Source organism: Podospora pseudopauciseta (genome assembly GCF_035222475.1).
Source record: "Podospora pseudopauciseta strain CBS 411.78 chromosome 5 map unlocalized CBS411.78m_5, whole genome shotgun sequence".
Lineage (NCBI taxonomy): Eukaryota > Fungi > Ascomycota > Sordariomycetes > Sordariales > Podosporaceae > Podospora > Podospora pseudopauciseta.
Window position 1 is genome coordinate 1466913 of NW_026946665.1, and position 23691 is coordinate 1490603.

General features: G+C 51.8%; 7 protein-coding genes across 7 annotated transcripts; 6 read left to right on the plus strand and 1 right to left on the minus strand.

Annotated features, from left to right (window-relative positions):
• Positions 1–33: 33 nt before the first annotated feature.
• On the plus strand, positions 34–4902 carry QC763_510070 (uncharacterized protein). Its single transcript, XM_062913596.1, has 3 exons — positions 34–699; positions 848–3111; positions 3598–4902. Exons 1-3 carry the CDS (start codon positions 507–509, stop codon positions 3718–3720), a joined length of 2580 nt encoding a protein of 859 aa, XP_062765021.1. The 5' UTR covers positions 34–506; the 3' UTR covers positions 3721–4902.
• On the minus strand, positions 4130–4786 carry VPS60 (Vacuolar protein-sorting-associated protein 60; the record flags this gene model as incomplete). The annotated part of the gene is made up of 1 exon (XM_062913597.1): positions 4130–4786. The coding sequence occupies one exon, from the start codon at positions 4784–4786 to the stop codon at positions 4130–4132; it is 657 nt and encodes a 218-aa protein (XP_062765022.1).
• A 535-nt stretch (positions 4903–5437) lies between the features above and the next one.
• Positions 5438–6244, plus strand: QC763_0077140 (uncharacterized protein; the record flags this gene model as incomplete). The annotated part of the gene is made up of 1 exon (XM_062906049.1): positions 5438–6244. One exon carries the CDS (start codon positions 5438–5440, stop codon positions 6242–6244), a length of 807 nt encoding a protein of 268 aa, XP_062765023.1.
• Positions 6245–6605: 361 nt separating this feature from the next.
• On the plus strand, positions 6606–7657 carry QC763_510082 (uncharacterized protein; the record flags this gene model as incomplete). The annotated part of the gene is made up of 3 exons (XM_062913598.1): positions 6606–6663; positions 6967–7133; positions 7184–7657. 3 exons carry the CDS (start codon positions 6606–6608, stop codon positions 7655–7657), a joined length of 699 nt encoding a protein of 232 aa, XP_062765024.1.
• A 1379-nt stretch (positions 7658–9036) lies between these two features.
• Positions 9037–10837, plus strand: QC763_510090 (uncharacterized protein). Its single transcript, XM_062913599.1, has 2 exons — positions 9037–10333; positions 10388–10837. The coding sequence occupies exons 1-2, from the start codon at positions 9611–9613 to the stop codon at positions 10748–10750; spliced, it is 1086 nt and encodes a 361-aa protein (XP_062765025.1). The 5' UTR covers positions 9037–9610; the 3' UTR covers positions 10751–10837.
• A 3429-nt stretch (positions 10838–14266) lies between these two features.
• On the plus strand, positions 14267–16076 carry QC763_510100 (uncharacterized protein). Its single transcript, XM_062913600.1, has 3 exons — positions 14267–14763; positions 14823–15190; positions 15253–16076. The coding sequence occupies exons 1-3, from the start codon at positions 14444–14446 to the stop codon at positions 15327–15329; spliced, it is 765 nt and encodes a 254-aa protein (XP_062765026.1). The 5' UTR covers positions 14267–14443; the 3' UTR covers positions 15330–16076.
• A 4770-nt stretch (positions 16077–20846) lies between these two features.
• Positions 20847–22748, plus strand: QC763_510110 (uncharacterized protein). The gene is made up of 2 exons (XM_062913601.1): positions 20847–21633; positions 21691–22748. Exons 1-2 carry the CDS (start codon positions 21492–21494, stop codon positions 21762–21764), a joined length of 216 nt encoding a protein of 71 aa, XP_062765027.1. The 5' UTR covers positions 20847–21491; the 3' UTR covers positions 21765–22748.
• Positions 22749–23691: the final 943 nt, after the last annotated feature.

Consider the following 23691-nt stretch of genomic DNA (forward strand, 5'->3'; position numbering starts at 1 on the left):
GCAAGACTTGATGATGTCGATGCCCCAAACATAGAAGGCCTAGCCACTGCTGAAGAAGAGGGAAACAGGTATCTTCGAGTGACACACGACAAAGGAGACTTGTGGAAGCATGCACAGCGCTTGGCTTCTCTCAGCCTGCTCACCAGCTAGAAATCAATCATTGCGGAGGATTCGCTGACCAGCGCAGCGAATCACCAACGGACCCAGCTCTGGAGTAAAGGCACGTTCAGTCGCCATTCCAGCTTCCAGCTCCGCACTGCCCTGTCAGTGGTCTTTGGAGCCTGAACGCAACCACCATTGTCCAGGCACACAACCACAACAACTCCCACTTGCGCATCTCGCTCTCGGGCGCATCACAAAACAGAGTCGTCCTTGTGTCTTCGCTTTACCTGCCAACCCGAGGTCGTGTCTGTAGCACCAGGCTCTCGCATTCTAGGAGCGACAGACCCCAAACTTTTCCGCCCGCCGACTCCTGGCAGCGCGCTTACTCCGTAGTGTTGCAAATCATGGCTGGTTTCGCTTCCCAGGCCGACGAAGGTTACTCAGAAGACCCCCTGACCGCGATTTCCGCTTCTGCATCCTTCTCCCACAAGACGCGCGACGATTCGGTCTCGGCCCTGAGTTCCTCTCAAGCTGCATCGGATTTCCCGGCATGGATGCTTCAACATATATCTAACCTCTCCATCTCTCGCAAGACCGGTACGTTGCGCTCCAAGCTGTTCCATCAAACAAAGGCTAGTGGCCGCGGCGGGTGGCTGATGCTCCGGTTGCACCCATGCCATGCTTCCCGATAATCCTATGGTTTTGATATTGTGCCGACTCCAACTCTAACCTTGACACCGGACAGAACTTGCGATGGCGCTCTTAAATGACCTTCCTACCTCTGTAATCTCGGAAATAGTAGAACACCTCAACCCCAGACTCAACATCGACTTCATCCGCTACCTGCCCCCCGAGGTGTGCCTCAAAATTCTCAGCTTCCTCGACCCTGTCTCGCTCATCAGCGTTGCGCGCGCATGTAGAACATGGTACGGCCTCGCTTTGGATCGCAAGCTGTGGGAACAGCTGTATTATATGGAGGGCTGGTCTGCAAAACCGAAAGAGATCGCCGCCTGGGAGAAGAGCATCAATGGAGTTCGTCAGGGAGTGTCACGGCGAGTTGACTCGGAAACTGAGGGTCATGCGCATAAGAAGCGCGCCATTACCGTCTCTTCAAACTTCGATGCCGACATGGATAGTGTCATGCTGGACGCGGGAGCAATAAAGCAGGAGCCCGCCGAGATAGACGCGTCAGAAAGCAGTCTGTTTGGCGGACCGACAGGAAGTGCTGACGGTGGTAGCATCTCACGAAGACTGGATGATCTGGAAGCAAAGAGTGTTGGTTCAGGTTCGGGGTCGGCACACAAGAGCGCCTCGCTGGATAAGGGCAAAGGAAGGGCACGCTCACCAGAATCCAGTTCTTCAACGCGATCCAAAAGCAACTTCTTGGACACAGTACTAGCCACGCCCCTATCAAGATTACCGAGATCCACGCTATGGGTTCTGGATGACCACGACCGCAGATATAAGCTTAATTGGAAGCACGTATACACAATGCGCCGACGCCTCGAGTCCAACTGGGACCTAGGAAAATACACAAACTTCCAGCTACCCCATCCTAATTATCCAGAAGAAGGGCATGGGGAATGTATTTACAGTCTGCAGTTTAACCCACAGTATTTAGTCAGCGGCAGTCGAGACCGGACGATCAAGGTGTGGGATTTGGAGACACGGCGCTGCCTCCGCACCTTGTCGCAACATCGCGGGTCGGTTCTCTGCCTGCAGTTTGACTCTGACCCCGAGGAGGACATCATCGTGTCAGGCAGTTCGGACTCGGACGTGATCATTTGGAAGTTCTCGACCGGAAAGGTGATCCAGACACTCAAAACTGCCCACCGGGAATCTGTACTCAACGTCAAGTTTGACAAACGGATCCTGGTCACTTGCTCCAAGGATAAACTGATCAAGGTCTTCAACCGCCGACCTCTGCGCGCTGGCGACCTTGGATACCGAGAGGTGAGCCCCGTGCCCACCATCATCAACTACGGTTACAACATCGCTATGGCTCCCGAGGACCTCCCACAAACTCCGGCTTGGACTTTGATCGGCGTATTGGAAGGCCATAGTGCGGCCGTCAATGCTGTTCAGATCCACGACCGGGAAATTGTGTCTGCAAGCGGTGACCGCCATATCAAGGTTTGGGATTGGCCGACTCAGACATGCAGCCGCACAATTGTTGGCCATACCAAAGGAATCGCATGCGTTCAGTACGATGGCCGGCGAATTGTCAGCGGTAGCAGTGACCATGAAGTAAAGGTGTTTGACAGGGCGACAGGTCTGGAGGTAGCGAGCCTTCGTGCTCACTCTGCTTTGGTACGGACGGTTCAAGCTGGATTTGGAGATTTGCCCTTCCAGGCCGAAGATGATGCGGAGGCGGCAAAGAAGGTGGATGAGGCTTACTTCAAGGCGCTCGAGGCAGGGCTACTTGACGGCACAAACCGCCCGAAAGCTGGCCGTCGGCAGGGAAATGCAGGATCCAGAAGACCGGAGGACATCTGTGCCTACGGTGCAAAGCTCCCACCTGGAGGCGGAGGGGGCAAATATGGCCGGATCGTCAGTGGCAGTTATGATACTAGTATTATCATCTGGCGCCGAGACAAGGAGGGCATCTGGAAAGACCAGCAGCACCTCAAGCAAGAGGAAGCCGCTGCCGTTGCGGTCAAACTGGGACGGACAACACTTCCCCCGGTGTCGAATTTCCTGGACGCTGCTGCTGCGGCGATCCCTTTACACCCTTCGGTGCGACCGGGTCCCTCGCAACAACCCGGCGGTTCGTCAAGCACGCTCACAGCAAACAATTCCCTACCAACACAGACCGCGAGCGCACCACCAAGCACATCGGCCGGGCCTTCAGTACCGCCTCCGAGACCGGATAGCGAACAAATACGGGCGCTAATTGACGAGGCATTCCAAGCAGGCGCCCAAGCCCTTACACGCGCCATCGGCAACCATCCCATCATCTTGACACAGCGACAGTACATTGAAGGCAAGATCGACCGATTGCAGAACGCTGTCATACGGAGTCAGCTTCGACAAGCCTTTTCTGGTGCTTTGATTAGAGCTCAATTCGAGCAGACCAGGCTACGACGGGAGGCTCAGCGGAACGCGGAAGCGATTGCGGCAGCAACGAACGCACTGGCGGGCCCTTCAACATCTTCACAACAACACAGAAACAATACCGAGCCTGCTCAGGCATCATCATCATCATCGTCATCGGCAGCAGCACCGGCGTTACCGGCAGCTCGACTGTTGACGGCTAGCCAGCAGCAGGCGGCCGTAGCGTATCAGGCACATGCGGAACTGGCTTCTGGGGGACACGGACGTGTGCATCAGGTACAACTCCCTCCTACTCCTTCTTCCACCTCCACCCCCACTGCCCCGGCTCCTCCCCCTATTCCTGTTCAGACAAATCATCACCCTCATCATCACCATCCACACGTTGCCCATCATTCTCCGGTTGAGGGCCACGACGCGGCTAACCCGGCGCGCGTTTTCAAGCTTCAATATGATGCGAGACGGATCATTTGCTGCAGTCAGACGAGTGTGATTGTGGGGTGGGATTTTTGCAATGGGGATAAGGAGTTGGAGCAGGCGGCGCAGTTTTTTGGGCCGGTGGAATAGATGGGGGGATGCAGGAGTGCGAGATCTTTGTTGGAGTTTTTGGAGGAAAATGGGTGCTGCTGTATGGGTCTCAAGAAAGGTGCATGTGTATAGCTTTGTAGTTTGTTCTCAGGAACTTGTTTCTTTCTTTTTTTTTTTTTTTTGCCTGATCATTTTTTGGATCGATACATGACGACATTTGGGAGCGGGGGAGTGGTAGCTAATTAGAAGGGTTTTTTTAATCATAGCATTATCCGACCGGGAGATATTCGAGAGAGACCATGATGGCTCTTCAGCAGGTGTGTCTGTGGCAATGGTGGGCGTTGAACAAAACTTTGTTGTCTTTTTTGCCTATAAAATGTACCATGATCCCCACACTCCATTCCTTGTACACACCCGCGCTCTCTCTCCCATCTTTTTGGCGGAGACCTTAACCAGCAGCCTCCTTGACCTTGCCGGCCTGCCCAGCAACAGGCGGCTCATCGATAAACTCGGGCACCTCATCCTGCATAAAACTCGGCAGCGAATTCATGTCCCCGCCCATCATCTCCCTTTCCAACTCGACCTCCTGCCCCAAGGCTTCGAGCTCGGCATCCAACTCTGCCTCGTCCACATCTTCGGGAATGTCGTAACTCCTCGCCAGGCTTTCCTGTATCTCATTCCCCACGTCCAGCAGATCCGCCATCTCGTCCTGCAGGCGCTCAATCTTGTCGATGTCGACCTTGCCGTACTCTTTTTTCAGGGCCTTGTTTGTTTGCTTTAGTGCGTCGATGGTGACCATTGTGTTTTTGAGGTTGTCCTGCATTGTCTGGGCCTGCTCCATGTTCCAGACTTGGGACTGGAGCTGGTCGCGCTGAGCTTCGTATTGTTTGCGGCGCTGGAGGACTTTGAGGGCTTTTTGCTTTAGGGCGGTCTTGCCGGGGCCGTCGCGCATTTTGGAGAGCTTGGTTTGGTAGGTTGTTAGCTCGGTGTTGAGGGCGGACAGCTTGACGTCGATGGAGGAGATGCGGGTGTCGAGGGAGGTGATGGCGGTGTTGAGGGTTGGTTTGGGGGCTTTTGGGGCGGGGGTGCCGAAGAGGCGGTTCATTTTGGCGGTTTTTGGACCTGGGAAGGGCTTGGAATTTAGGGGGGAGTCTGTTGTTCGGAAGAAGGGGTTGCGATGGCGATGATCGCAATGGTGGTGGTCGCGATAGTGGTTTGGTGGTTGGGTTTGGAGGGAATGCGACAAGCGATGGTTGGCTGATGACGATGATGGGCAAGGCAGCGATGCTTGGAGGAGCTTGTGTGGGGGTGTTTGTGGGGAAGCGGCTGTTACATAAGCGAGGCTTTCGCTTATCGGACTTTGCCAAGATAGAATGGCGGGCAACGCCAACCCCGATTTGCTGATTGTTTGGTAATCTAGGTATCAAACAGTACTCCCTTTGCTAGGTTTTTAGAATGCCGACGAAGAGTATGGTTGACATCACTAGCGACGATATAAAGGCAAGTACTACCTACCTCAAGTCTTTCATTTCCTCAATATCTTTACTGTATCGATCACTTTCTACTCTAAATTCTTCAAATCGATAATTTGGTACCCAAAGTATCTTAGCCTCGACGACCACACCATCGCTGCAAGATGGCATCCAACACCATCCTTGTCATCGGTGCGACAGGCCAGCAAGGCGGCGCCGTCGTCAAAGCCCTTCTTGAACTCCCAACACAGACCCACCGCTCCGCATCCTCGCCCTGACCCGAAATGCCCAAGCAGACAGAGCAAAGAAGCTCGCCGTCTCACAAGGGCGTTCTTGAGCTCGCTGAAAGCGACAACTCAAAGCCAAAGCCAGTCTTTAATTCGCTACCCAAGGGGTCAGTCAACAGCATCTTCATCGTCACCACGCCAGCCATGGGCGGCTCCAAGCTCACCGAGGAAGAGCAAGCGCTGCCCTTGGTCGATGCCGCTGTGGAGCACGGGGTCAAGCACATTGTCTTCAACTCTGTTGAGCGCGGCGGTGATGGGAGAAGCTGGGAAAACCCGACCAGTGTCCCACATTTCCTCGCGAAGCACAACATCGAGATTTACCTTCGCGACAAGGCGGAGAAGGAGCAGGGCAAATTCACCTGGACCATTCTTCGACCAGTGGCTTTCCTCGAGAACTTCAAGCCTGGCATGTTTTGCGCGGTATTCACGGCGATGTGGGCGAGCGCCTTGAGTGCGGAGACGAAGCTGCAGCTTATTAGTGTTCGCGATATTGGCAAATTTGGTGCCATAGCACTTACTGAGCCTGCCAAGTGGTCAAAAAAGGCTGTTGGTCTTGCGGGCGATGAGTTGACTTTGGATGAGGCTCGGGCGAAGTTTGACAGCGTGACGGGGAAGAAGCTGCCGCAGGCTTGGGGTACCTTTGGAAAGGCAATGCTTTGGGCTATCAAAGAAGTTGGCACTATGTTCCAGTTCTTCGAGGATGATGGTTACCACGTTGATATTGAGGCGAGGAGGAGGGATGTTCCGGACCTTCAGAACTTTGCGGCGTGGCTCAAAGCGCCGAGCAATGGGTGGGCAAACTGATCACCTCCAATACGGCTTTCTTTCCTCTCAGCTGTTTATGTAGACACTGCGACGCCTACCTAATCAGTCTGTACTGATACCATCCGTAACCTATCGGGACGGCGTGTCTTCCAAGAGTAACCTTTCGTTTGGCAGCTGGGAGTAAGCAAAAAGTCACGATCTACAGTATCCATAGCCATTGTCCAGACCACACTTTGGCTGCCCCTTTCACCGTCACGCCATGGGATACCCAAGATGGCAAAGAGAACATTAGGCAGTCATCCTACTTTAAATTACTCTTTTCCACTCCTTCCCAGGGTAGTGTTTTGCTCGATCTTTTCCTTCCAGCTTAGGTATCATTACAGTTTTCTATTCTCTCAAGATGCCTATCGCAGGGGTTTCGCTCAGCCCGTCCAATCTGGCGTGCTTTGCCACGGAGTGTTTGTACCAAGTGGTGGGGTTTTCTGATGTCGATGCGGCCGTCTAATTCTCTTCTAGTGTGGCCGAGTTTGGCAGGCCCGTTGTGGTAACTGTGTAGGCTCTTTCCTGCACCTCGCCTCCTGTGTGGATGAAAGATACTAACTTCGGCACATCAGAACGCCCACTGAAATAGCTTTCGCTACCGAAACCACAACGCTCAGTTACATTGACACCGTCCTCTCGCTAACAACGTCCACTTCGACTGTGGAGGAGACCGTCGACCATAACCGCAACACAGGAGGAGGTAACCACTGTGTATACAGTCACCAATGTTGCCACCACCACCGCCACCACCACGGCCACTGCCGATCCAACTCCTGAAGGCAAGACGCGGAAGCTCCAGGCCCCGTTTGGACCATTTGGACCATTCGCTCCAGGAAGGCCATTTGGTTCAGGGCGGCCATTTGGTCCAGGGAGGCCGTTTGGTCAGGTTGGTCCATTCGGTCCATTTGATCCATTTGGCTTGAGGCTCCGCACTAGAACGTAGTCGTCAACTCAAAGCCGCACCACCAGAACGTCGTCACTAAGAATGTCGTCGTCAAGAACGTCGTCACTAAGAATGTCGTCGTCAAGAACGTCGTTATCACCCGAAGTTCCATCAGACAGGGGTCATCAACTCAAAGAAACATTGCGACTTCTACGACGACCGAGACTACTGAGACGGTCACGGCAACTACGTCTTCTGCTCCTGTTTTCTCCGACTACACCGAATACGGGTCCGCCTGCTCGTGCATTGGTGCCGTCGCCGACATCACCGAGACAATCACCGCTGAGATCGCTGAGACCTCTATGTCAATGATCTCTGCAACAGCTAGCAACACCATTTCCTTCACTTCTGTGTTTGTTGTGGACAAAACCGTCACCACAACTGATTACCCGCTCGTGACTGTGTCCATCACGCCAACCCTCCTCACCAACAGCAGGACTACAACAACCACCACGACCACTGTGTAGCCAGTCCAAAGGATCAATGTGGTTGGGGTTGGAGGCATCTATTCGGCCCGGTACCTCTCTGGCTCCGACAACAGCTATATAAGCTCGGCTGCAACTTAGCTGGTGCAACTAATATTTTGTACCGCCCTGGTGAACAGCCTCTGTTGGCCGCCGACCCTACAACAATGGCTTGTCTCAATCACAATAGTCAAGGTACCAACGAATGTAACTTAAAAATTGCATACTGCGGAACTATCTGATGCCCATCTAGTTTCTCCGTATATTTCGACCTGGACTGTTGACTTCCAGACGGTCCTCGGTCCTCACCTTATTGGTCCGTCCTGGACTGTGGACCGTGAGCCCCGCCGCGGGCCCGGTCCCAATCGTATTGGTTCTCTAATGATTGGCTGCGGGCGCCCAGCACCCCGCACACTGTCTGACCTGCTTGTTGGCTTCCTGCGACAACAGCCCCGAGGGGATCCTGACGCCAAAAAATGCACCCCATCACGAATGCGCGGGAGGTGTTCCGGAGTAATCAATGGGTGTGAGCGAAGTAGATTGGGCGACACCTTCCGGCCTCCGTTGCTGCCGTCGTTTGTAGGTCGTTACGGAGACGGTGGTGGTCCGGGAACGCGAACGGGATCTTGTTCGGCAAAACATCGGGCGAGCGACGCACTAAACCCGCTGAGTCATCATTTACTCCTGCAATTCCCAAGATTTTGTCCTGAAATCTCTCCTCCTGTACTCGCTCAATCAATCAACACCACTATTCACCTTTGCATGGTCTAACTTCACTGCCCTCTTGCCTGTATACTTCTGAATAAAACATATTGCAAAATGAGTCAATGTAGGAGAGAGAGGATTCTATACCACGCTTTGAAAGATAGTTGATAGCCGTCGGGGGGTGTCCATCAATAACACGTGAAGAGCCTTTGGTACGCCTATGTTTTCAAGCTAAAAAGCCGCATGTCAATTATTACTATTAGTGTTGGTTACAGTGGTTCGTCATATCATCTCTGTCCTCAAAGAAGACTGCAGCAGTCCCATGTATCTACCTACCTACACAGGACCGTTTAAGCTACATCCTTCATTGGGTTTGGGCTTTGGTTTTGCTCCAGTTTAATTTAACTGCCGACCTTGTAGACATGAAAGTGCGAGGTCGCAGTTAAAAGGCATGACTTTTGGGGAGTGGTAAGATGCTCGATTAGTGATCTACCGATATTCTCTGGACCCCGAAATTTCTTTTCCTTCCTTTAAGATATACAGATTGCACAAAAAGTATCACATATGACCATAACCAACTGCAAACTCGGGATCCCGTCCGCTCTTCCCTAGATAGGCAGTTGAGTGCCGAATTAGTACTCAAGTGGGTAACCACTGGGGAATTCTCGGTGTTGTATGTTTTAAAGGTGATTCCATCACTTTTACCAGTGGCAACTCTTTTTCTTTTTTTCTTCCTTAACAATATTGTAATTTTGTCCTGGAGAACCCTTTCAGGATGTCTGCATTACGGTGAACTTCCCAATTGACGAATCAACCCCGAACCCTCCTCTCCTCGCGTTCGCTTCTTTTTCTCGCTTCTGGTTGAGCTGCATGTCAGGGTAGTATTGCACGGCGACCTGTTACTAAAACATCTCCAGCGGACCTAAATTTCAATAGTGGCCTCCTCCCCTCTCTCTTTCCCTGAGTTTGGCTAACTATGACCCTGGGCGCATAAGAATAGGGCAGGCAACCATTACAAGCACTTGGCGACTCGCCTCATAGGGCGACAGGGCTCTCGCACTCGGTAGCGTGGGTCCCATGCACGGATGCTATGTAGGGTTCGGAATAGGAGATGAGGCTGTTCAGCATCACAGGTGAGGTTGCTTTGTATATTAAAGCCAAACTTCACTCCAATGCTGTTGAGTCCTGTCTCTTTTCCACCCTCACCCACGCCCGCATCTTCAACTTCCCGTCATCAACTCCATCGGCATCATGAAGGTCTCTCTCGGCTCTGTGCTCCTTGGAGCGCTGCTTGCCAGCACACCCGCTGAGGTTGTGGCCCATCCTGGCCATCCCAGTACGTGCGTGGTCACCACCAAGCGCAAGGAGTTCCGAACCTTGTCCAACGTCCAAAAGCTCAACTTCCTGGCCTCGGTCAAGTGCCTCATGAACCGCCCCCCCGCCCTTTCAGCCACATACCCAGCCTCGACATCACGATGGACCGATTTCCTCCTCGTTCACCAAGCAAATACCCCTTTTGTTCACTGGGTGGGCCAGTTCCTCCCCTGGCATCGTGCGTTCCTTCAGGACTTTGAGGATGCCCTCCGCAATGAGTGCGGTCTTATCGGCGGCATCCCCTACTGGAACCCGGCCCTTGACTTCGCCAATCTCACCGCATCACCAGTGCTGTCTGGCCCTCTATCCTTTGGTGGGAACGGTGTTGGTCCCGTAGTCGTCCCGCCAGGAGGCCAATCCAGCGATGGCAACTGCGTCATTGATGGCTTCTTCGGCAACGTCAGCGTCCGGGTTGCCCAGGGTCCTCCTCCGGGCCAGGTTGCAGACCGGTGCCTCCTGCGCTACATCCGCCAGGACTTTGCCTCCTACTGGATGAACCCCAGCCATGTTGCTACAGTTTTGGCTCAGCCTGACTACGCAACTTTTGCGCCTCTCATTGAGGGTGATATGATCCCTCCTGATGTTTTCCCTACCATGGGCGTAAGTCTTTGCTTCGAATACACACCAGGACTCGTAGCTCACACTCTCTGACAGATTCACACTGGTGGCCACGCTACTATGGGTGGTGACATGTCTGACATGTTCACCTCTAACTCTGACCCCATCTTCTACCCTTTCCACGCCAACATTGACCGTCTCTGGGCCAAGTGGCAGGCTGTCAACCCCACTGCTCGTCAGTACGACATCTCGAATCCCATTGCTCCACGCGGTGTTATTCAGATGTGGCCCAACCCTCCTGCCGGCAATGTTACGCTTGACTATCAGCTCTCGCCACTCAAGGTGGGCGGCTCTTCGACTGTCACCACGGTTGGCCAGATCATGAATACCAAGGGCAAGGGGGTGCCGTCTGCGCCTGGGAAGCCTAATGGGGTTTTGTGCTATGAGTATGTTGAATAAGATGTTATGTTAGCTTGGCGTGTAGTAAAGGAATAGAAATTTAAGGACACCTATCTGGTGCTCTCTTTTCAGCAGAACTCGTGTTTGCTACGCTGTGTCGTAGCTTTGAAGTTGTGCTTTTTGCTTTTCTATATCTGCTAGGCTTTGTTGGAAGAGGAGCTAGAAGGGGGTGTTTTGCCGCTGTGATGACTTTAGGGGATGATGTCGATTGCAAAGAGAATAAATCTATTCGGGATTTTTTTAAGCTGATTCGAGACGGGTATAAAGCTACTGTGACTCTACTTCCACTCCCTCACACGCCTCCACGCTTCAACACTGTGCAGTCTCACACTGAAGTATGAGTTCCCTCTCTAGGTCTCTGCTTCATGGCACTGGCTGCTTGAATCCTATTCCATGGAAGATTGAGCCAAAGTAACGGTCCAAAGTGTCTTTCGAGAGCTGTTGCTTGTCCTCTTTCAGGCTATTCTTGTTCGACTGCGTGTTGCTGTTCGGGCTAAGAGATGTATAGTCAGTGAAAGCCAGCAGTTTGGCGCAATGAAGCGGGGTCGTATCAATGATCCGAATCAGAATAGGATTACCCACCAGGTGGTAAACCCCCTCTTGAAAGACTGGCTATTTTGATTGGGGACTGATTCGATATGTTGGGGGGGCTTGGTGTGGCCAGTATGAGTACCTGGGGTAATGGGAACAAAGACATCCTTGTCATTGATCTCGAACGAATATAGCAGGCGAAAGTCTTGTGCGGGCAGTCGGTCAGTTCATCATTTTTTCAAGACTTACACAAGAAGGCGGAGACCATTCAGGGGTACATAGGGTATATAACAATAGTTGACCTGACCGAAGTATGATATACTGATCCGCTGTGGCCTTGGGGGTCTTGGTTACGGTTCTCGCAACCAGGTGTCAGCATGCCTGTCTCTCTTTGTAAATATACCTAGAGATAATAGCCCTCTATCTAGCCCGAGCGGATTGGGAAGACACCTCAGTGTCACGTACTCTAATTTCTGCCTATTTGATAGTACCTACCAGATTCCTTGCTCTGGCAGAATATAATGGGATGCAAGCTGAGCTATCTAGTGTGACTCATAACGATCAATCCAGCCTTAGACAACATAGCTCAGGATAATAAATACTGCACAAATGTACATGTACAGAACGAATATGATTCCCTGTTTACATTTATTCAATGAATCCCGCATGATTCCGTGGCCCCATGGAGCCTCATTCGTATCAAAATCAGTCGCACCTTGCACGCATGCAAAGGTCTGCGCCACATAGCACTCTATTGGTAAAAAGGACCCCATGAGTCCAGCCCTGGGGAATCAAAAACGCACATTCTTGCATGCGCCCACATTACACCGCTGGACGCCAGACCAATACCTCCTGCAGGAAAGAGGCTGCCAGGGAATCATAGGGGAACCAGAGAAGAAATCTGTGCGGCACACCTGCTTGGGTCAACCAGATTATTGCATACTTGTGGAATGATTTTCTGCAAGACAGTCTCTATTTACGGTCAACGGGGGCATAGTTTGTATTAGACACGCCATCTCAGTCACAGTGACGGGTAAGATGTCTAAGAGCAGTTATGGTGTCCCTGAGAAATTACAAGTGCTTGCAAATGCTAAGCTTTTCCAGTACTTTTATAGCACGGGGAGGCCATTGGCTCACTCAACAAAGCCCACTTCAGCCCGGTCAGTCATCAAACTTTTCTGCCTAGATACCTTCCTAGAGATCGGCGTTTAGGGATCGGTTTGACACGTAGAGGCTTGAGGTACGGACAGGAAGACAGGCTTGGCCACTGCGGAACTTGAAGTCTTGGGTTCATGACATAGCTGAGTTAAGATGTCTAAGTATAAAGCCCCTCCGTTCTGACTAGGCCTGGTAACATCATTCTCATGCTTCAAGTTTCTCTCCAACTCTTTTCTTGCACTCAATACATTAACCATACCTTATGTTCACTCTTTAGGGACACCGTTGCACCTGCTGAAGTTGCAGCGGAGGTCCTGCGTGAAACCACAATCTGCCAGTAGATCTTGACCCTTTTTACTCAGAATTACATTTTGTCGTTGCTGTTAGGAAGCCAGCCAACTGAACCATCGCTAGCAAACCACCACCTGCACGATGGGGATTGTTTGGCTCTCGAAACCCCTTTTAGCACCAGACGGCCGCAGTCATGGGCACAACCGCAACTTGGACACCAAGAGGCACGGGTTCCGACATACAGCGATTGCGTCAACCCGGCGACTACTACCAACAACGTCGACCTCGGCGCATTGGAAGGGTACCACATGTTATCTGTGCGACCTGCCCAAAGCATTTGCAAACACCAAGGATTTCAAGAACCACTTTGGCGCAGTGCACCTTGATCGTCGAGACTTTAGATGCACAGGGTGCCTGAGTACATTCAAGATCAACTCAAACTGCAACAGACATATTCGAACTGCTCTCAATTGTCAGGAACGTGGCGCCATCGTCGAAAATCTACACAACCCACGATCGGGGTTTCCTCGAATGGGTTTCCCCCTCACGCTTTCCCTGTCAGCATTTGATATATCTCACCTCAACTCAAACATTCGGCATTCTCTTTGGTCGAGGCATGAAAGAACAGGAGAGGGGATATCATGTGCTGGCATGTGTCCTTTCTGCTTGGTTGGGAATGGACGGTCCTGTCTTTGGCGAATGACACCGGTGTCTTGAAACCAACAAGGCGCGATTGAAGATGGCAGGGGGCTGCTAATTCTCGTTGCACTTATTTCTTCTGTCTCTGTCTTCTCTTTGCACGCGGCCTTCTTACAGCAGGGTCATGGTTGCTGACCTGCGAATTTGGTTTTGGAAAGCTTTACCCTATACTTAATCACTATTTCGGAATTTAGTTGATGTTGGCTTTAAGCCCTTTGGCAGGCATTTTCTTTGCCTTTCCTTTGCTTCTTTGCTCTCTTTTTCTTGCCTTTTGCTCACGGCCCGGGCTTTCATCACCACATGTATTTCTAGCCACTTCACCTCTCATTCCGGAAGATTTATACATCATCTTCATCTTCACACCGTTGAACTTTTGCATTTCAGTTGGTTGCTTTCACTCTTTTCTGGATTTGAACGTTTCTTCCCTGTAAGGTTAGATGAGATCGAATAGATTCACCTAAGGTACCCTAGTTTCTATACTTGGCGTACCTACCATATTTCGCAATCCGCCACCAACTTCGTCATAGTCAGTGAGTGTTTTCGGGCTGACTTTATTCTCGGGAAAGGAAAATGAAGAGTTCAACTCCTCTACAGCGGTTAAAGTCACTCCCTGCATTTGGACTGGTGATGATCAATATAAAAACCGCAGTATCGGCGGCTAGTATAGCCATCCGTATTTAACCAGCACCATACCCATCGGGCCGGAGATATTTTGCTTCATGCCCAAACACAATACCAGCCGCATGGCGCCAGAGTGCCGGTTATCCCAGGTTTGTGTAGATGAGTTCTGATGATCCATGCTACCCTGATCTGCTGACAGCCCTGCTCTCCCCTCCACAATCACCATCCATATTCTCGCGACGGTATTCCGTTCGCCCCCTACATGACCCGAAAAAGAGCAGTATTTGAGTGTTCTGGGAAGGAATAACTCGATATAACTTCCCCATCCCCACTCGTGTGACATACACCCATTTCCTTTACACCAGTATCTGCTTCTGCATCTTCCTAGTCAATATGCTCGCAGAAACCCTCACCACGGGGCTGCTGCTCATTACGAGCGCCAGCGCCCTCCCAGTGATGAGCCCACTGGAGTACGTCAAGCGAGCCGTCAACCCTGGCGTCGTCATCAGCAAATGCAGCCAGCCCAACATGCTGGCACTTGCCTACGACGACGGTCCATACACATACACCTCTCAGCTCGTCGACATCCTCGACAGAGGCGGCGCCAAAGCCACCTTCTTCTGGTGCGGTACTCTGTACGGATGTATCTACCGCCAAGAAGCCGCCGTCAAGAAGGCATTTGCCTCTGGCCATCAAGTTGCCTCTCACTCATGGTACAGTACTCCCCTTTCCACCTCACCCGTCCATCATCAGTCTAACAACCTGCCACCAGGTCCCACAACAGAATGGGCTCCATGAACGCCAACCAAATCCGCACTGAAATGACCCGTGTCGAAGACGCCCTCGTCAACATGGTCGGCGTCAAGCCGGCCTACATGCGGCCTCCTTATCTCGACACCGGCGGCCAGTTCTTGAACACGATGAAGACGATGAACTACAAGGTCATCACCAACGACATTGATTCCGGAGACTGGAACAACGTCAGCCCCCAGCAAGCCCAGCAGCGGTTTCAGCAGGCGGGTGCCCGTGGCAATGGGCATATTCCCCTCATGCATGAGGTGTATCCCGGAACGGTTAACACGCTGACGCCGTGGTTGATCAACTGGGCGAACCAGAATAACTTGAAGCTTGTTACTGTTGGTAAGTTGTTTTGACGAAGAAGAGTTAAGGTTTTGACAGTGTGCTGACTGAGATGGAAATAGCTGAGTGCGTTGGTGATCCAGAGGGCTCATATCAGCCTGGTAATTGGACTGCAAAGGTTGGGCCGTACAACTGCTAAAGCAAGTGTGTTGGACTGGTTATGTTCAAGGGTAAGGTCACCTTTCCAGGGAACTTGCTGCCCAAGACAACACGCATGTAGCCACCAAATGCAAACACCTCAACCAAGGGGTCTTTCCTCACAGAAAAAACTGCAGTCGTATCCCAACTGCCAATCCCACTACCAATAGCGTACCGATAACACAAGAACCTCAACGCTGGGAACTCGGCCCGAGGCTCATGCAACCGTCATCCTGACACACCTGCAGCAGCCAAGATAGCCGTCACACCGAGGCTTGGCTACCACTTGGGAAAAGAGTGAGGCTGTCAAAGATAACTCTGCATCTTTAGCCTCTTGTCAATCCTGCCACACATCCTTTCGCAAGTCTAGCATCATTCCCAGGGTCACAATGAGGCCCTCACCAACACCACAGTGCCAGTACCTGACAAGCCATACCTGCATGACTAGACCTCAACTACCGCCGTCACTGCGCCATCGACTAGCCACATAGCCGTTACAACTCCAACGTCCCGATAATGCACCTCTAGGTTGCTAAGTTGTCGTCCTGTCCCTGCCTTGTTTTGTCAGCTCTTCTGCAGTAGCCTATCCTATTTGGAGCTTGTGTCTCTTCTCATCCAAGCTCATGATATCTCCAACCAAAGCAATCGACTGCCCATTATTAAGGCTTGTTGCTGTTTGCAACCTAAGCTCTGACCTTGATCCAATCTTTTCATCAGTCAATGTCCTGAACTCTACTCTGTAGCATCCATCACAATTCCAGCACCAAGCACCAAGCACCAAGCACCAAGCACCAAGCACCAAGCATCAAGCATCAACCACCAAGCACCAAGCCTCACACTCCACCCCAACGCCCAGCCTTTCTTTCCAACAACAACCGTTCCACAAACCCACTCTTCAACCACATGGGAAAGTGGAAACAGCGGAAGATGCCCATCCACAGCGGAGCTACGGTCCAGAACCTCTTCTGAACCAAAAAAATAAAACAAAAAAAATAAAAAAAAACCCCGCCAAACGGGAAGGGTGGAACCCATCATCATGAACAATACATATGCAGCACCATCTAGCTGCCACCGCGAACTCCCAAGCGCTAGCCAAAATGTCGACATGTTCCATCGGCTTTTCGTCCCTTTTGAGCTCTTCCCCCCCTCCTTTCTCAGCTTGGTCGTGTGGGTAGGCATGCAGCAGCACCCTTATTACCCACCGACGACGCTTTCCCCATCCGCGTTAGTATTGCGAGTGAAACTCCTTAGGTAATAAATTCCACGACGGCTCACCGGGACGTTTCGACGGCACATTTTCCCAACCAACCCATCATGAAACAGGTCCAGAGAAAACAAAAAAATGGCGATAATCGCGAGCGAGTGCGAGTCCCGCTGAATGCTTCCTTCCCAACCCCTCCCGACATCGGCTTTGCGCTGTTTTATTCTTACGTCTTTGACAAGAGACCGATAATGTCGGCCACTCTTCCGTTTCAAGTGAACATAACGGCAGCTTCGGATTTTAGACCACGACCAGAAAACCAAGTAAGAATCAGACCGCGGCCCGATGGTTTGGAAGGCACGCCCATCCATCCTTCCCTCCCGCCCATTCCAAGCGAGGGCTTGGCTCGTATTATTACCGAGACATGAGGTGCCGGTAGCGGGTAGGATTGAAAGGATGGCTGTGGTGTTTTGGGAAACCGACAGATGTCATCCTACACACGTGAGCGGGACACGATGCGGAAGGTGCTCTTCTCGGCCTCAGAAGTGACCGATGTCCGACACAGGCCGCCGGCGTGCGGTCAATGCCAGAAGAGGGCCGGCGCCCGTGCCAAGCCGGAGAGGTGGGGAACTGAAATAGCTCGGCGCCGTGATGATGTCCCGCCTGTGTCTGAGCTGATACAGCTTGTTGTATCCCAACAAACTACGGGATCCACACAGCTTCATCAGATTCCAGTTCAGACCCTTCTCCTTCAGCGCGATGATGCAAACCAACCTGATCTCCGCGAATAGACCGAAACACCCACAGCACAACAATCCGACACCATCTCCCAATATGGTGTAACAAGCGTTAGTGTCGGTCGCAAGCGCCCTACTGCTGCGCTAACAGCTGGGCTTAATAAGAAACAAGGCCCCCCCCTCCCCCCCCTCAAAGATGTTTCGCTTCCCGCAAGTGAAGCCCAATGAAGCGATATTGAACCAGGAGAACTAAGGCCGCCCCAAGACGTCCACGATTGTGAGTGAGACATTCCAGAAGGGTTCTAACGCTGGCCGGGGAGGTGGTGTCGGGGGGCCGAACTGGCATGCCACACTTCTTCTCGGCCGCAGATCTGGCTCCCAATTGGTTCAAATCTGCGCGCCACGAAAAGGAGACATCCTTGAGGTCGGAGCGGACTCCGGTGGGATGAAGCCAACCAGGAGCGAGGAAAGTCGCGACCAGAAAACGCGTTGATGAAGTGCTGGAATTTTCGGTGAACGTGCTGAGATTCGGGAAGAACTTTGGAGGTAACTGGGACTTCTCGATGGCTCCTGTTCTTTTCAATCCTCTTGTCCCTCCTGTTCCATTATCAACGGGTTTGCATAATGTGATCTCTGGGCGATCCTTGCCAACAGCTTCAATGCATCAAAAGGGCCAGACGGAAGGTTCTTTCCCGCCATGATCCCGCCATTCTTCAGGTACAACTCGGCATGACTATTCTGAGATCTCGATTCGATGTCATGTCGCTTTCGCTCACTTTCTTATTGCTGATGCAGGTCGACGAATATGGAAGTCGACCTGAATGCTGGCGTGGTGAAAAGCGGGCCAAGACCGCCAGCAACCTTTAGCTTGCCCCAGTTCCATGCCGGCGGTGTCTGGAATCAAGTTTCGTCGGTCCAATTGGCCAGCCCCTCGTTCAGGGTTTGATAAGTTGACATAGCCTCATCAGCTCGTGACATCAGCAAAGGTGCCGGCATGTCTTCGAGGTATGTAATGCATCACGACAACACGACATCGCGACCATGCACCACACCAACGCGCCGGGGAGACAACTTCTGCGACCTAAAGGAGGCCGTTCTCTTATCGGGTTCGGCCCTTGCGGCATGCTCGTCAAGCGATAACACTTACATACGGCGCAGCAGCATTACAGAATCAACTTGCCACATGTACCTCGTCATGTCCAGCAATGGTATCTGGAGGAAATGATGTTAGTCCCCAAGTCCTGAATCCAGCTATAGCAATAGCATGCTGATCAGAGACCACTAGGTCAAAGCAACAGGTACGGAGTATACCAGCGTCGGTGGCATGATAGCACGCCTAACCCAATCTCAGCTGAGGGAACGGAACTATCGTGAAGCCAAGGGTCCTGGTGACATGGATTCGGTAATTTAGTTTAGTGCCGCACCGTGGAATATCTTTCAGGAAGGGATAGCAGCTTGGCTCGAGGCTTGCATGTCAAAGGTTTGGGTGCTGATAAATGATAAAAATACTCGTCAGAAAAGAGCCTCAGCGTTGCAGGGCAGTCTCGACAATGTCTTGGTACTGCAGAAGAGATAGAATGCGGTAGCCGAAGATAAAGTGAAAACGAGCATGAGGAAAATCGACTGACATCTGGAGTGCCGAATCGCCGAGGACAACGGTGATGACGAAGGAAGCTCGGCAGGGCCATTCGGATGGGCCGAAGATTGACCATGTCGGCGTCGATCGTACAAGTGAACCATCAAGGTGCTGAGCGACAAGAGATCCTTCCCTTTGCGGTGATCTTGATTATCCATAAGCACCGGGCTCAGAGTCTAGGCCATTGCGGGTGTGGAGGACGATGAGGATTTGCAAACAAGATCACCTGCCATATTGAGAAGCTTGGTGTTGATAGCAGACGAAAGGTGAAGTTGAAAGCTTCTCTCGGTGAAGCTATCAGAAAACGGCCGCGTCGGGGACGGTGTCGCAGGATGGTGGTATCTTCGGCTCTTTTCGCTGGTGAAGCCGAAAAACCCCACATAGCACCGGGACCTGCCCAATCTGGGGCATTGGGCAGTGGAAGCGGAGCTGGTGGGATGAAGCTCTGGCGATTCATGAGACAGACGCAGGCGATGACTCGCGTGATTTGTGTCCTTTCAGAAGCAGGTGAAGCTTCCACTGCTTCTAAAAAGCTTCCAAAGTGGGCTCTGACAACTTGGCCAGGTAAATGCCTGCAGAGCGAGGCAATTTTCCACGTGTTCTGGCAAGCCCAAGCAATGAAGCTTTGACATATCGATTGCTTTTTCTCCACCATTGGGCCAGACGCTCCGAGACCCCTCCACTGCCTCAACCAGCACTTTCCTTGTGAACGGAGGAGTTCGTCTCGTTTTTTTCTTCGACACCGAATGGCCTTTTCGGGGTTTCGGCATCAGTGGCATGTGAAGAGGGACTTCAGCTTGTTTATTGTCGGAGTTGCGGTGCGAGTGACAGCGACAATGCGACCGAAGGAACCTGGACGGACGAGCCCTGGGGAAAACTTGTCATTTCATCAGTTCCATGTTCCCAACCTGGAGAACGAAGCATTCGGTTACGACGGAGATCCAGAGGGAGCAAATCCATGGGTCTGTGTGCCCGACACATCAGATGAATCTAGGAGAATAATAATTATGGCAGGGCCTCTGTTGACCGGTGTGGGTCAAACGGTCGTGCAGAGGAGGAGTGAGCGCGGTCAGCGGCCAGCGCGCTCGCTCACCTGAACGGAATCTCCGCTGTCCCGAAACATTGGTGATTTTGGTGCATTGGCACATCGCGGAAGAGCCCTATGGAGGAAGGTGCACCGAAGTACCGAGTAAAGCCTTTTTGCCCCATGGTTTCGCACCCTGACAGCTGTCGCGATGTTGCAATGTCGCAACCGATATTGGCGACAGACGCACAACACGGCAGACACCACGTGCTCGAGTACTGGTGCGCTCCTCGACGCTCGCGCCTCTCGCCTGTGCTTAGGCTTGTACAAATAGCGGTTGCGAAACAGGCGCTGATTCGCTATGCCTGGTTCTTGGAAGTTGTTGTGGCTTTTCTGATTTCTCTACGGTATTACGAGAGTGCCCCAGGTGACCGGTGAAGTCGATATGAGTATCGAGAGATCGAGACAAGAGACAAGAGACAAGAGACAAGAGATGGCAATGGAACAGCCCAGCAGCTCAATAGCTCGCAGCAGGAATGCGCGGAGGAGGTCTGCCCGAGGGATGATGGTTGATACTAATGATGGGCAAATAAATGATGGTTGGGCTGGTACGCTGGCACTGCTGCTGGTTGATGGTGAGCCAAACTGGGGTGAGGATACTGCGGCAATCGGTAGTGGGTACCTCAGCCAAGCCCCTCAACGCCCCAGGTCCCGACCGTTCTGGCTCTCCCGCCCTCCGTTTCCACCTCAGCACCGCACCTCAGCTGTTCGTTCCTCTCCTTCTCTCCGAGGCATCACGGCCGGTACCTGCCTTTACCTCCATACCTGTGTTCAGGTACTTACTACCTGCCCGCTTCTGCTGCCAGCATACCTATCTATCCGTAACATCAAACATATCATTTGCTCCTCCTGAGCGGTTTCTGAGACGGATGTGGCTCGACTTCTTTGCACCAGCATTGCAAAAGATGCCGCTTTAGGTTTAGGGAAGATATCGCCATGAACGAGACAACCAATTCGAGTATGGCTTGTCTCAGTTTCTCTCCATTGGGAACCTCCAAAAGAACGCTGCCGGATTTTCTTCCAAGCTTCCATTTCCCACCAGGGTAGCCCTGCCCCCGCTTCTCTCACACCCCTCTCGGCCCGGCTCAATTGCTGGCCCCTGTCCTCTTGTCCCCCCTGTCTCCTGAGGACTGGTAACTCTAGGTAGCTCCCCTGTCCTAGCTCTGTTGCATCCTCCACTGAAGCTAGCGTCTCCAATAGTGCATATTTCCCGACCCCTACCTCACCACACACCCAGGCTTCGAGTATGCATGGTCAATAGCATGGGTTCCCGGTCTCGCTCTCCAGCTTGACAGCTCTCCTGCGGCTTCTATATCTACTGTACTCCTCTCGACATTCCACGATACTATCTTGACTTTCGATCCCACCTCACTCCCAACATCTACGAGCTCACTGATTTCCACATCGAGACCAAGACTCTACACCACAAGATCCTCAGCCACCTCAGCTTTGTCTTTCACCTCCGTCCACCACCTCAACCAACCACCAACAACAACTCAGTCAAAATGTGCGACTACACTCAACGCGAATACTCATGCGGTCACTTCCGCTGGATCGCCTCCAAATGGTGCCGGGATTACACTCTCACTCACAAGAGATGCCAACCCAACGTCACACACTTTGAGTACCGAGCAGAGGAAGTCTGTGGTATGTCTTCATCATTTCACTCTTTTTCCAGACCACTATCTAACACATCTTCAACAGGGGAGTGCAAACCAAAGACCTACCCCCCGTGGGAGCACATGATCAAGCGCTCCAACAAGCAGACCCTCTACTAAATAACCCTCAACAACTTTACCTACCCATTTTCCTTTTGTCATTTACACCTAGAAAACAACGACAAACAAACCCACGACTACAAGGAGTGAAGGGAACAGAAGGTGGAGGAAGGATTACATCAGGCCATCAACGACACGCCAAAGAAGAGAGATTTGCGAAGCTCAACAGGGCTTTGCCGAAGCGACATCTGGACGGGTTTACGCTACGCCAGGACATCACAGCACGCCACCTTCGCCTTCCAATAGGCCGAAAAGCACACAGCACAGAGTCCCACAAACCGGGAGACACAGCAATCCAGAAGCCCAACAGCCCGGCCCACCAACACCACCACCACCACACACCTACCTATCACGTCACACCAAATCCTCCGGCTGTTGTGATGTGCTGGTTTGTGCTGTGCTGTGCTGTTGTGCTGTGCTCCCCTCAACAAGCCCACTACATCAAAGTGGTATTTTCCGTCAGCCGCCCAACGCCAAAAAGCCAAATAAGCCAACACTTCTCCACCGACACAACAAACCAGGCTACCAAGCCTGATGTCACCGTCACACTCGCCTCTTGTCCGGTTTTTTTTCTGTGGCAGGAACACACATTACTCTGTACTCATCAAGGTGCCCACTTCACGACCAACACGACCACCGCCGCCGCCGAATAACAACACATCATCACTCCACAGGGGGTTCTAGCCCTCTGCATTGTACGATCATCACCACAAACAAATTTGTCGTTTCTTGAGTGTCCTTTTTCACCATGTCTTTTTTTCTTTTCTCTTTTTGTCATATGTTCATGGGCTACACGAGCAAGCGAGGCGCTTGACTTTTTCAGGGCTAAGGGACACTGGAGTTTCCACACATACCATTGGTCCATATCTTTTTTTTTTTGGAAGGAAATACTATTACACGGGATAACAAGAGAGGGAGAGAGGTGTTTTTGTATATACATTGGAACCGGGACAATTTGGGACTATGGGCTACCACAACACCGCACACGCACACAAAATTCTCCGTTAAAGAGAGAAAGAAAATCAGTTTATTGTTTTTTGTTTTGTTTTTTTGTTTTTGTTTTTTATCATCTTTTCATGGGAGAAAAGAGTTTGCTTTCTCCCTATTGCAAAAAATAAATAAAGAAATGTCATCATACGCACTTTGTTCCTCATCCATCCCTTGGTGTTGTTCCTGATCGCCCTTTCGCAACGTCACATTTGACGTAGGTACAATTGATATCAGAAGCCTAGGTACCTACTTTCGTCCGCCTCACATGTTTCTCTTCTCGGCCCTGATCATCAAAAAAAGACATCGCGAAATGTGGGGTGGATAACCACAAGCTTGACATCAGGGCATCGTCATCCCGCAAGATTACGCCGTACCATTGGGTTCAAAAACGGAAACAAATCTTGATCATCATCAGGTTCCAGGCCCGCAAGCAAAAAAAAAGATTGCCGCATAGCCCAAAATGTTTTGCGGATTTACATCTTTGGAAAGGCCTTTTGAGCAAACAATTCCAACAACAGCAGCCCAACCGGAGAACCACGCAAACAAAAAAATTCAGAGTGCCGATGAGAGAGGCGGGGCCATCGCGCGCGCCTCGGCACTTTCCCATCTACCGTAACTTAGCTCCGGTCAACACTACCCCTAGGTAGGTAGGCAGGTACTCAACTGCATCACTTGCCTTATTTACTTCCACCAAAGATGACTGCCCCCAAAAAGCGAAACATCTTCCCAGAATGCTGCACGTGGTCAGCATCAGTTTTCCCTTCTCACCAAATCTCTCTCTTGTCTGTGATGAGAACATCAAAGAGAATGTCGTGTGACAAGTTTCGCTCTCAAGTCCAGCCAAAAGACAGACTCGAGATCGTCGACAGGGGGTCCCCCCAACTAACCAAAAGAGGTCAGCCGCGAAAAACAAGGGCCCCGCCATGCTGGGAATGAC

What these genes read in the sequence shown, in the direction of transcription:
- QC763_510110 (XM_062913601.1), top strand. Translation starts at nt 21,492, where the DNA reads ATGTGCGACTACACTCAACGCGAATACTCATGCGGTCACTTCCGCTGG. An exon ending in CCGAGCAGAGGAAGTCTGTG is followed by an intron (nt 21,634 to 21,690) that starts GTATGTCTTCAT and finishes CATCTTCAACAG; the next exon opens with GGGAGTGCAAACCAAAGACC.
- QC763_510070 (XM_062913596.1), top strand. Translation starts at nt 507, where the DNA reads ATGGCTGGTTTCGCTTCCCAGGCCGACGAAGGTTACTCAGAAGACCCC. An exon ending in CTCCATCTCTCGCAAGACCG is followed by an intron (nt 700 to 847) that starts GTACGTTGCGCT and finishes GACACCGGACAG; the next exon opens with AACTTGCGATGGCGCTCTTA. An exon ending in TCGACCGATTGCAGAACGCT is followed by an intron (nt 3,112 to 3,597) that starts GTCATACGGAGT and finishes CGCGTTTTCAAG; the next exon opens with CTTCAATATGATGCGAGACG.
- QC763_510090 (XM_062913599.1), top strand. Translation starts at nt 9,611, where the DNA reads ATGAAGGTCTCTCTCGGCTCTGTGCTCCTTGGAGCGCTGCTTGCCAGC. An exon ending in ATGTTTTCCCTACCATGGGC is followed by an intron (nt 10,334 to 10,387) that starts GTAAGTCTTTGC and finishes ACTCTCTGACAG; the next exon opens with ATTCACACTGGTGGCCACGC.
- QC763_510100 (XM_062913600.1), top strand. Translation starts at nt 14,444, where the DNA reads ATGCTCGCAGAAACCCTCACCACGGGGCTGCTGCTCATTACGAGCGCC. An exon ending in CAAGTTGCCTCTCACTCATG is followed by an intron (nt 14,764 to 14,822) that starts GTACAGTACTCC and finishes ACCTGCCACCAG; the next exon opens with GTCCCACAACAGAATGGGCT. An exon ending in CTTGAAGCTTGTTACTGTTG is followed by an intron (nt 15,191 to 15,252) that starts GTAAGTTGTTTT and finishes AGATGGAAATAG; the next exon opens with CTGAGTGCGTTGGTGATCCA.